Genomic DNA, 12,863 nt, shown 5'->3' on the forward strand with positions numbered 1-12,863 from the left:
AGTAAAAACGTATAAAGTAGGCTTTTTCTTATTCTGAGTATCCAGGCCATTCTTATAAACTCAAATAAGGCTTAAATATCAAGATCCTATATCACAAAATGCATCTCCTCCACACCCACCCATCTACAACTGCAGAAACTACTAGACCAGCATGATCCCAGAGTCACAGCAAACTAGCACACACTCTGTGGGGCACGGGGCTAGGTGCGGGGGGCGGACATCAAAATACAGACATAGTGATCCCCGACAAACCAAACACAAGTAGAGACTGGAGAATATAGAAACAATTTGAGGCTGCAGGCTTTTCTTTTCTTTTGTTTTTTGGTCAATTAAGAGAAGAATTTTAAGTATTCATACTAGTTTTTACAGACCCATTACGAAATCTAGGTGTAAAACTACCAACATGTGGGTTTTTAAAAGACCCTAATTTAGACTGAGAATAAGGAAATTCCACCCTCTTTAATGAAATGAACCCTGGCACTCTGAAGACAAGGGAGGCCAGCCCACACAGCCCCAAGACCACCTGTCAACGCCGCTGACATCCGGGGGTACCACAGGTGAGGATGGGTGCGAGGCACTTCTTTTTTTCTTTTTTTAACATCTTTATTGGAGTATAACTGTTTTACAATGGTGTGTTAGTGTCTGCTTTACAACAAAGTGAATCAGTTATACATATACATATGTTCCCATATCTCTTCCCTCTTGCGTCTCCCTCCCTCCCACCCTCCCTATCCCACCCCTCTAGGTGGTCACACAGCACCAAGCTGATCTCCCTGTGCTATGCGGCAGCTTCCCACTAGCTATCTATTTTACGTTTGGTAGTGTATATATGTGCATGCCACTCTCTCACTTCCTCCCAGCTTACCCTTTCTCACAAAGACTTGCTCACAGACCCAGCCCGGTTCACAGGCAGGACTTGACCCTGTCTCCCTCTTCCCAGCTACCTCTAACATCAACCGCCTGTTTGCTCCTAAACCTATACACTGCAACGTTCAAAACCCAAAGAGCACACAAAGGCAGAAGTCCCAGGCATCTTGGAGGGGACAGGTTCCAAACATTAAGAGAGAGGGATAACGTTCTTCTGAATTTCTTTCTCAAAGTCTAAAGTTTTAGCCATTTTGAAAGAAATACTAAGTGTATTCAAGTACATAAATTCAAACCAGGCCTAAATGTAACCCACTTATTTATACAGCACAATACTGCATTCATACAGCATAGATTATTCTATATACTTGAAATTATTTGTCATTGCATTTCTCTCAAATTACTGATTGTCTAATTTATCATAATTTGAACTGGCCTTCCATGGGGTATTTCCAAGGTGTTTCCTCTTCTTAGCTTTATATTTACCAACATTACTTTCACCAGTTTCAGAAAGGATACAGACAAAGGGACAAGCAAATATAGATGTTAATTAGTCAAAACTCACCCATATAAATAATCTGCAGTTAAGATGCCACTTACTTGATGGAAAACAGGTGTTTCTACAGAAGTTAAAGGTATCTAAAAAGAACCTCAGCTCTAAATTTGCTATTAATTTGTACTATGAAGAATTTCAACTCATTCCATCTGAATTACCACCAATTCTAAATTAGTAGATATGAATTAATAAAGTTGAATAGTATGAAGAACTGCCAAGAATTTAGAACCCAAACATCCCTGAAATACAACAATAAAAAGGGAATTTAAAGTTTCTCTGGCTTAGAATATTATAATGTAAACAACTTCAAAGTGGTAAGTAATCTGTAATCACTGAAAAAGGATATTGCTTTTTTTAACGTAAAATATATTGTGCCAAAATATATTAAACCTTCACTTTCAGCCTTCAGAGAAATTATCTTCTTATATTAAAAAAAAAACCAAAATGTTAGTAGGTCAGCTGAAGTTAAAAGTAGTCTTAATGGTGCCTATTAAATCCTGGAGACAGAATTAGAACTCTTCCCGTCCTACCACCCACACAGTTCCCATGAGTCTGGTCTGGCAAGGAAATTCTTCATACTGCCGTGTTTTAGGTAACAAAAGCATACGTTTTTAAGACTAAAGTATCCCCTCAACCTACGAGGGCAGAAATGAAGAAATATAAGAACCACCAGTTCTTTAGCATTTTTGCATCATGGTGCCCTTTGAGAATCTCTTAAACGCTATGCACCCTTTCCCCCAAAAAAGCACAGACACATAAAATGTCACATACAACTTGAGGAGTCACAGACATTCGCTCTGCTTCTATGAGAAGTTCTCATATGACAATATAAACAGATAAAACTTGAAAATCTATGTTTTTTTAGATGTCCGAAAGATAGCTTTCCTTCCTTTTTACTACTTTGAGTGTGCTTTCCTCTACTTTCACCCACTATGACTGATGCTGTTAGAAATGAGAGTGACTTTTCTATTATACGTGACTCTCTTTTAGACCAGAGGTCCACCAATTTTTTCTGTAAAGGGACAGAAAGTACATATTTTAGGCTTTGCAGGTCATTCAGGCTCTCTGGGCACTAATCAATTCTGCCATTGTAACAGAACACAACTGCAGCCATAAAACAAGTGGGTGTGGCTGTGTCCCAATAAAATTTTATTTACACAAAACAAGCAGTGGACAGCAGTTAGCCTGGGAGTTCTAGGTTCTCGACCCCCCAGAATAGAAGAATAGGTTCAACAACTCCACAGGAAGCAAAAAGACAAATACAGTTAGATCCCTAACTTATACGAGCCTTAAAAATAATTCCCAGGAGGGTTTAAGACCTGAATAAGAAAAGCCAAAGCTTGCAACTTTTAGAAGAAAATAAGAGAGAATGTCTATGTCACTGAAGGAGGGAAAGGTTTCTTATGAAAAAAAACAACACAGTGTACAAGGGGGAAAAACCCAAATATCTGAAAATAAATTTAAAAACCTCTGCACAAGAAAAGACCACAAAGTCACAGACTAAAAGATATCTGCAACAAAAATGACCAAAAAAGAACTAGCTTTTGAATACCTAAGAAGAAATACTAAGAGACATACAACCCAGTGAAATAGGACCTGTATGCGCACAGGCAAATCACACTGAAAAAAAGAAAACTGAAGAGTTAAAACACATGAAAGGATGCTCACCTTAACTAATACTTGGGGAAATGCAAATTAAAATCACAATGAGATACCACTTCACACTCATGAGACTGGCAAAAATTTTTAATTCTGATAATAACAAGTGCTGGCAAAGGTGTGGAACACTAAGGATGATGCAACAAGCATGTTTACAAGTATCTAAGAAGTCTAAAAATCCCTCAGTAGAAAAATACACAACAAATTCAAAAAGGTAAAATTGTATATCAAAATTATTCCCAACTGTTTTTAAATTAACCTCTGATTCTGTGACTGAGGGAGTCATGTATTGTAGTCTCATGGCCATAAATATGAATTTAGCTATTTGAAAGAATTAATTTGCTATGATAAATTAAATGACTGCTCCTACCAATAACATGTCATATACCGCTTGCAGATGTGCAAACTCCACTCCTAGCAATACGCTAGAGAAACTCTCGCACATGTGGCACTGTCTACTATAGCACCATTTGCAATAGCAAAAAAGTAAAAGAAGTGAAAATGAGGAAAGCTAAAAACATGGACAATGGGAGAATAAAAAATATCCTGTGCTATATTTATTCACTGAAATATTACACAATAGGTAACATGAATAAATCAAGTCTAAAAATGTATCAACATGGACATACTTAAAAATTGGTATACAGAGTAGGGATTTTCCCCTACTTTTTTTTTTGTCAAACTGCAAAAAATATGATAGCATGACACATAAATGGTAAAAACTTTTAAGGCACCACATGTATAGGTACACATATTTGTTGTAAAAGCAAAAAACCCTGGGCAAAAAGGACAAAACCAACCTGGAGGGAGCAGTTACCTTGGAAGAAGAAAAGAAAAAAATGAGAGAGGGTGGGGAGGAAAGGGTCTTTAGTTGTCTCTACAATATTTTATTGCATTTAATTTTTTAAAACTAGGCTCTTCTAAGAAAAAAGATTGGAAAAGTGAAATTTTTGCTTATTTCCAGATAAAGTTGAAAGTCTCCTTTAGCGCTCAATTATAAGATTCTGTATATTCACTCATTCTCTTGTGCCGCTGACATCAACAAAGGCTACAGCCCTCCATCCCAGGGACATTCTGAAGGGCTCCTGACAGGTGCTAGCACATGGCGAAGAGACTCCCAGGAAGGCTTACCCTGGGCTTGACTGCAATGTTTTCATGCAGTGATTTGGACACGTTTTCTAAATGCACAAATTTCAGCTCCAAACACAACTGAAAGCTAGGCAGTCTACAACTGGTTGGCAAGCAGGCTGGCAAAGACTCACTTTAGCCTACTGGGTGAGAAAATGAAAAAGCATGGGCTCTACACCCAAACATTAGAGCATGCATTCACTTTAAAATGCAATCAGAAATCCAGACCAAAAATCATTTTCTCAAGGGCAAAGAAATAACAGAGTGCAGAAATAAGACAATACCAACGTCAGTGAGTAGTAATTATTCCATAAAGACAAATATTACCATTACACTAAGGATTATGCAATAAGTATGCTTATAAGTACAGAGTAAGTTTTAAATCCCTCAAAAAAACCGCAACAAATTCAAAGAGGCAAAATTACACATCAAAATCATTTCAATTCTCTTTAGATTAGCCTGATACTGTGACCAAGGGAGTCATGGATTGTAGCCCCATGGCCAGAAGTGAGAATTTAGCTCTTTGATAGAAGAATTAGCTTGCTATGATACATAAAATGATTGTTCTTATCATTAAAACTTTTTATTCAAAGACCATCACTATTTAAACACTAAATACACTAGACTATTACAGTCCTTTGGTCCTTTCTTTAATAATTTCAAAATTAATAAAAGTCAAAAATTTGGACAGATCTGTGTCACTAAATGGCTTTCACTATTGTTCACAGAATAAAACTCTTAATTGATTAATGATCTCAGGGTGTCTATCGCCATCTAGTGAACAATCAGTTCAACTACCACACCAGTCACTCGACTACCTAGTCTGTTTTCTCTGTGATTTAAAACATATGTCCACTTACTGCTACCAACTTGCTCAGTATCTTTTTTATGTCTCCCTACACATACATTGAGAATAAACACAAATACAGATGGTATTTATATAGATTCACTTTCAAGTTATCTGTCAACCAGGTTTCCATATTACTTCTCTGGAAACGTTGAGTTCATTATTTTTAAATAACTCGCACACCATGAGGTCCCTCATACAATTCCTTAAGCATTAACTAATTCCTCTACCACCGAGCAATTAAAAATCATAGAAGAGTTTAAGTGTGAAAGATCACACCTGGGGAAAGACAATATTGATGTCCATTTGACACAACTATTAGCATTTTTATTATAAACCTGTTTTTAAAAGTACAATTAGTAATTACTCTGAGTACTCTAGCAGCCATAATACATTTGATTACAGAAATTATTAGGTCACCAGAGCCAAACCTGCATGATTCCAACAAACTGAGCACACACAAAACAGACTTAAAAATAAAAAGGGCGGGGTGGGGGTAGGCTTAAGGCCTCCCCAGACTGTGTATTATTAATCTATATTCAAATGCAAAATTTTATAATCTTTTTCAGATGACATGTTACCAGGTTTCCTTGTCATTAATTTCCAATTGAACCTTAATTTATCCTACAAGAACTTTAAAGGCAATCAACTTCTGGGATTTTCAGGTTACTGTATTACTTGGTCCACTCTATCTTAGTACAAAACAGGTAAGTTTGATAAGTTACAAAGATATTCCAAAATCTCAGCAAACTGACTCTCATTTTACACTTCGCTCCTCCTACCTCTTTAATAATCAAGAGATGTTTGAATTCACAAAGACCTAATAGTACGTACGGAAAAAAACAGTAAACCCAAAGACAGATTATCACATAAAACACTTCCATCCGCCAGTGCTAATAATTATCATCAATACGTTACAATCATTTTTATTATAGGAAATAATTTCTGTACGTGGCTTTGAATCCTCTTCTAGAATAAGATTTCCAGGAAGCAACTGTGTAATTATTATTTCTCATTAACCTCACATTACTTTAAAGGCCCGTTCCCCATCGTTGTTGTATTTTTTATTTGTGGGAAGGAGCAAAGGGGAAAGAGACAAAGGGAAGCAGAAGCCAAGAACTTCAATCACATATGATTATTTCTAAATTTGCCTGAAGTTCTTTGTTTTTTAGTGGGAAGAGTAGGGTTTTTAAAAAATCGTTTAGAAAGATTTGTTGTTATATTTTAAATAAGAAAAATTAAAACTGAGTTTAAATTCCCCATTAAAAACCGAGCTAAACAAAAATATTGCCATTAAAGTACAATGGATTAGGGGAGTGGGGGAGATTATTGGACAAATTTGGGGCTTATCATTATCAACAGTGCCCTTTTAAGCTCGTGGATTTCTGAGCCAATGCGGAAAACGTAACAACAGGGATTTCCCAACAGCAAGAGGCACTCTCCAAGGGAGTAAATTGTCAACTACTGCTTCTCATGAGAAACTTAAGAGTAACCTTGATCCAATCTCAATAGTCAACCCATGTATTATCACCCAGTTGGGGCATAGTGAGTGCACTTCCTAATACAAAAATAAGATGGTATTCTATCAGAAGCCACTGGATACATACAGAGAAATAAAATTTAAATAATTTTAAAGTAAACTTAGCCAAAGAAACTGAAAACATCCTTTCCTCACTTCAATGAGCCCCTAAAACACCTGTATCTTCTCAAGTAAAAAAGGCCTATGTCTCGAGATGAGTATCGAAGAAAACATCCTTCTAGGAATAAGAGGCAGAATATAAAGCAACAGGAGAGCCATCCTGAGATGGAGGAGCCAACCCCCAGGTAGCAAAAGCCTTACAGTCAGGAAGAGCTGGATTCCCATCCAAAACAGTCAATTGTTACACTTCATCTCTTTGAGTTTATTAGCTTCCTCATCTGCAAAACTGGAACACTCTTGCCTCTATCAATTGATTCTTACGGGGTCTTCAGGAAATAATGCATCTGAAAGCTTCTCGCATAATGCTGGTGTCCAAGACATGCCTTGCTCTTCCTCACTGTGCCCTCAGTGGAGTGAAAGCGGGCTCCCAACAGAAGAGCACCTCTCATGTCCTGTTCGTTTCATGCCAGCTAGATCTGCACTGTCCAATACAGCAGCCACTAGCCACACGTGGATATTTGAGGTTAGATTTATTTTAATTATCATTAAATAAAACTCAAAATCCACTTCGTCAGCCAGCTATCAAGTGCTCACTAGCCACTTGGGGCTTGCGGCTATTGCACCGGGTATTGCAGATGGAGCAGGTTTCTCATCATCTCAGAGCACTATTAGACAGTCCTGATCTAGACTCTAAGCAGGGGGTAGCATTTTTTTTTTTTCTGAAGAGGGCCAGAGAGTAAATATTTTGAGGCTCTGCAGGTCATGCAAGTCTCCACCTTGACTACTCAACTTTGCCGCTGTACTCGCAAAAGCAGCTATAGATGATACTTCAACGAATGAGTATGACTGTGTGCCAATAAAAGTTTATTTATAAAAATAGGTGGTGGGCTGGACTGGGCCCATGCGCTGTAGTGTGCCGACCTCTACTCTAAGAGTAGTCTGAGTCCACGGCCCCAGCATGAGCATCCTGCCCGTAACCACTACCTCCTTAAGACCGAGTAGTCTTCAATCCACTGACACGTATCAGTATTTTACTGGAGTTAAATGGAATATACTATTTAACATAACGGTTCTTTCACAAGCTAAGGAAAACCCACGCACGTGGTGCTAAAGCAAATGAAGCTTTTAGTGTTTACAAAGGGACAGTACCTCAAATCTGTTTGGTATCTGGCCCATGTTTCTAAAACCTATTACTCTCAATCTATAACTCCAGTCCCGATATATTCCTGACACTGAGGACTTGAACTGATACATCCAGCTGCCTACTTACCATGCCTACAGATCTATTACAAGCCTCAAAGGTAACACATCCAAGATAAAACTCTTAATCTTTCTCCCTCAGATTTCTCCTTCTTAATAAATGGTTCTACTAGCTAACCAGCTAGAAGACAAAAATGGAGGCATCCTCCTTGATTTCTTCTTTTCCCTCACACTCCAACCTAATATATCTGCAAAAAAAGTTAGCTCCCTTATGTCACTTAGTTCTCATTCATGTTAGCTCCTAAAGAAGCCTTCCCTGACCAAGCTAAACTAGCCAGCCACCTTAACATTGTTTAGCCCTCCACCCTGTTTACTTATCTGCACAGCATTACTTCTATCATATTCTCTTATTTTTTTTATTTGTTTATTCACTTATTTAGACTCTGTTTTCCCGAATGACGCTCTCCCCACCCCAAGCCCATCTACACCCCCTGCCCTAGGTAGAATGTGAGCCTCATGGTGCAGGGACTTTTTACGTGTTGCTCAACACTCTATCCCCAGTACCTAGAACAATCCATGGCACATAGCAGATGCTCAATAAATAAATAAATACACACACACAAAAAAAATGGACGAATGAATGAATCCTTACTAAAAAAAAAAGCATATCTGTCTCAAATTTGTCCTAAGAAAGGAGTACTTGAAGCTGTATAACTAGGTAACGAACTTTTTGGCTCTCCTACCCCATAACATGTATAGTTTAAAATACTCTCATTTTTAGACATGGGACTGTTACGCCATTTACCTCCCTTCCTTTGTATGTCACCAAAGCAGCCAGTGGTTTGGCATAAAATCTGCTGTAGGAAAATCCCAGGCAGCCATACATACTGTTTGCCGTGAGCTTCAAAGCCTTCTGTCGAATGTCATACTGCAGGCCACACAAGGACAAAAGACAAACAAAAGTATTTGCAGATGCTTCAGCATTACATTAGATGCTTTCTAGCTCACCAATAAGTAGGGGAAACCCACAATAACCCTGGCAAAAAGAACTCTTAACATAATCAACCCATCCTCCCAGATCCATGATTCCCTGACCTCCTAGAATCAAGTAAACACAGACTCCAAAGTTCCCAGAAGTCAGAAGGATGTTGCTCAGATACAATTCTGCACATAGACATGCCTTGTATTTTGAGGCATACAGTGTTTTGGAATGGTTTCCTACCCACCACCTTAAACTAAGCACATGCATTTGCCCACAGCATCAAGTCTAAATCACTCCTAGATAATCAAATTTTCAAAGGTGAGACTGTCACTCAGAGGTTCCTGAGTGGAAAGAGATACCTGAAGAACAAGGTCTGGATTTAAATCTTGCTGTTTCATTAGCTGTTTGACTTGTCTTCTCCGCTCTACCAGTTTCCGGATCTCTCTGGGCAAAATGCCCATTTCCAAGCTTGGATCTGGCAGCTCAGGGAGCTGTTCTTGTTCTCCATCCTGATGAACACACGATGAAAATTTCAGACAAATCAAAATTCCATGAAATGAATTCCCAAAATCATACGTTGTGGGAGCTTACCCCGTGATCACATCTTGAAAAGCTAATTTCTGGTCTAAGTAAAGGTCAACAAAGTGTGAGTGGTAGAAGAAAGAGCTGAGAGGGCTGCAGAACAACTCAACACTGCCCTCTTCTCCTCCAACTCTCTCAGCCCATCATTCCCAGTACCTCCCCCATCCAGTTATTGACAAATGTAGGTATCATTTAAAGAGATGAATTTTTACACATGCTCCTTTCTCCCCTTCAACAAGATTGGGGAGCAGTATGTTTGGGGAAATTGTTTTTTAAAATAAGAACACTGGGCTTCCCTGGTGGCACAGTGATTAAGAATCCGCCTGCCAATGCAGGGGAGACGGCTTCGAGCCCTGGTCCAGGAAGATCCCACATGCGCACGGGCAAAGCAACTAAGCCCGTGAGCCACAACTACTGGAGCCTATGAGCCTAGAGCCTGTGCTGCACAATAAGAGAAGCCCCCACTTGCTGCAACCAGAGAAAAGCCTGCACGCAACAATGAAGCCCCAACGCAGCCCAAAATAAAATAAATAAATTTATGAATAAATAAATAAAAATAAAAACACTAAGAGAGATCTCTAAAATTTAAAGAAAGAGAAAAAAGCAGCTAAATTACTGTTAAGTCCTGTGTACTAGCCAACAAAATGCTATAACATTTTTTTAAACTATGGGTAACCATAGCAATTATTGTAAATGCTTTAGACTGAAAGATAAAAATATAAATATTGGGCTTCCCTGGTGGTGCAGTGGTTGAGAGCCCACCTGCCGATGCAGCGGACGTGGGTTCGTGCCCCGGTCCGGGAGGATCCCACGTGCCGCGGAGCGGCTGGGCCCGTGAGCCATGGCCGCTGGGCCTGCGCGTCCGGAGCCTGTGCTCCGCAACGGGAGAGGCCACAACAGTGAGAGGCCCGTGTACCACAAAAAAAAAAAAAAAAAAAAATTTAAAAAAAAAGAAAAAGAAAAAAAAAATTTATATATATATACACACACACACACACACACACACACACACACACACACACATAAAAATACTAAATCAGCAGGTTTCTTTTAGGAATGTGGAGCCCATATTTTAATAGGCCATGACATTTCTAAAGATCAATACATGTATATTCCTTACTATTTATGTGGTACCTTTTGTCTACAAATTGCTTTGCAATCAGTAAAATAGCAACATTTTAAGAAAGCAACCAGCAGTCTTCTTATATTAAAATTTACAGCAGGAAAATGCAGGGAAAGCATTAGACCATTTTTCTCAAGGCTCCATTAATTCTACTAACAGGCTGCCAAGAAAAGCCAGGCACATTTGCCCTTTCACAGGTTCAAAATTAAAAATAAACCTCTTGGCTTAAAGTATGTCAAGTCAAAGCCATTTGAGAACCCAGTCTTTACAAAGTGTCTGATTTTATAAAGATCAATAACTTCAAATGAACAATCTCACAATAGTAACAGGGACTATTATTGTTTTCCAATAGAGCAGATGATGACAGCAAACCTATTAAAGAGATCTTGGTACACATTCCAATTTATTTACAGCAACTATGGAGGTGCAATAAAAAGTAAAGGGAAAGGAACTGGAGTCAGGAAATTTACAATCCAGGCCTGGCTCCACCAGCACTAGCTGCTCTCAAGACCAAATGAGGCACTGCACAGGAAAATGATATGGAACCCATAAATTGCTACATGTATAGTATTTTTTTTTTGATGACCTCTAAGGTCCCTTCCAACTCTGAATGTTTTCATATCCAAAATCCAAACTGGAAAACTCAAATAAACAAACTGGTGGCGGAGAGCAGGGGTTGGGGGGGGGGGTGTGGCGCTGGATAATGATAATCATGCTAATACTGACACAGCAGCAGGACAAAGCCCAAAGAATGTTATTCACCGAATGTAGTCACTACCTCGTGGGGACGTCTACTCAATACCTACTCTGTAAAGTTACCCTCTAGTCCCACAGAAGGGCCCACCCTCAGCAGTCGTATTTGTACTGGGTGAGCACACCCCTGTGGTCATGGCTGATGGGTGAGTGCGCTCAGCCACTCAGGCAAGCCTCTAAGATTCTCTCTTCTGGGAATATGGAACTGGGGCTGAAAAACAGCCCCCAAGCGAGTGGTTGGAACCAAAAGACATGTAAACTCAGGAGCTAGAGGGCAAACAGACGTCTTCTGCCCCGTGTACAAAGAAGCAGAGAAAAACATACAGAGATAATAGGTTAATTTACATCTTTTACTGCTGGAGAACCAAATCTAATCAAATTCCCTACTGACAATCAATTGTGTAAGCTTCATATACGAAGAACCACACATCAAGTTATAAAGCCTTACATAAAACTGTTGACTGAATGATCACTAGTTAAGATCCATGTGAGATAATTCAAGAAGATCCTTTTGAAGAGGATGTTTAATGAGTAGAATCATTAACAAATGCTTTCATAGCCAAAATTTAAAAGCCTGAAAATAGCAAGTGTTTGGAGTAGAGGGGGAACAATTCACATACATGGCCGGTAAGAGTGCAAAACGGTGTAACCACTTAGGAAAACAATTTGACAGTTTCTTATCAAGTTAAACATACACTGCCCATGCAATCCAGCAAATTCACTCCCTAGGTACTTACCCCCCCTAAAATGAAAGCACACATCCACAAAAAGATCTGTACAAGAATGTTCACAGCAGTTTTATTAGTAACAGCCCCAAACTGAAAACAATCCATATGCTCATCTCAGGGAACAGGTAAGGGTGAAATACTTCTTAACAGTAAAAATGAAAGAACTACTAATAATGCAATAACATGGATGAATCTCAAAAACATTACATTGAACAAAAGAAGCCAGACACAAAACAGTACAGGGCTTCCCTGGTGGTGCAGTGGTTAAGAATCCACCTGACAACGCAAGGGACATGGGTTCGATCCCTGATTCCACATACCGCGGAGCAACTAAGCCCGTGTGCCACAACTACTGAGCCTCCCCGCTCAAGACCCCGCAAGCCACAACTACTGAAGCTCGCGTGCCTATAGCCCGTGCTCTGCCACAAGAGAAGCCACTGCAATGAGAAGCCTGCGCAACACAACGAAGAGGAGCCCCCGCTCGCCGCAACTAGAGGAAGCCTGCACGCAGCAACGAAGACCCAACGCAACCAAAATTAAAAATAAATTAATTTAAAAGAAAGAAAAGACAGCTACACACCAACAGCCCTTATGAATACAGAAAGAAACTCTTCAACAAAATACTAGCACATCAAATCCAGCAATATATAAAAAGCATTATACACCAAAGCCAAGTGGGATTTATCTCAGGGACACAGGATGGCTCTACAATCAATATAACACTTCGTATTAAAAGAATAAAGAACAAAAACTGTACAGTCAATAGACGCAGAAACAGTAGCTGACAGAATCCAAAACTCTT

General features: G+C 39.2%; 1 protein-coding gene across 2 annotated transcripts in view; it reads right to left on the bottom strand.

Annotated features, from left to right (window-relative positions):
• POLA1 (DNA polymerase alpha 1, catalytic subunit) overlaps window positions 1-12,863 on the bottom strand; it is a 294,285-nt gene that overhangs the window by 229,119 nt on the left and 52,303 nt on the right. Inside the window, exons 25-26 of one of the 2 annotated variants that reach the window (XM_059050625.2) lie at window positions 9,235-9,384; window positions 8,699-8,821 (exon numbers count right to left, since the gene is read on the bottom strand). The exons of the other annotated variant lie outside the window; for it this stretch is intronic. Of the exons in view, the coding sequence (XP_058906608.1) occupies window positions 8,699-8,821; window positions 9,235-9,384 (273 nt within the window). The remainder of the gene's footprint in view (window positions 1-8,698; window positions 8,822-9,234; window positions 9,385-12,863) is intronic. 2 annotated transcript variants of the gene reach the window in all.

This window comes from Kogia breviceps, chromosome X (genome assembly GCF_026419965.1).
Source record: "Kogia breviceps isolate mKogBre1 chromosome X, mKogBre1 haplotype 1, whole genome shotgun sequence".
In the NCBI taxonomy this organism is placed as follows: Eukaryota; Metazoa; Chordata; class Mammalia; order Artiodactyla; family Physeteridae; genus Kogia; species Kogia breviceps.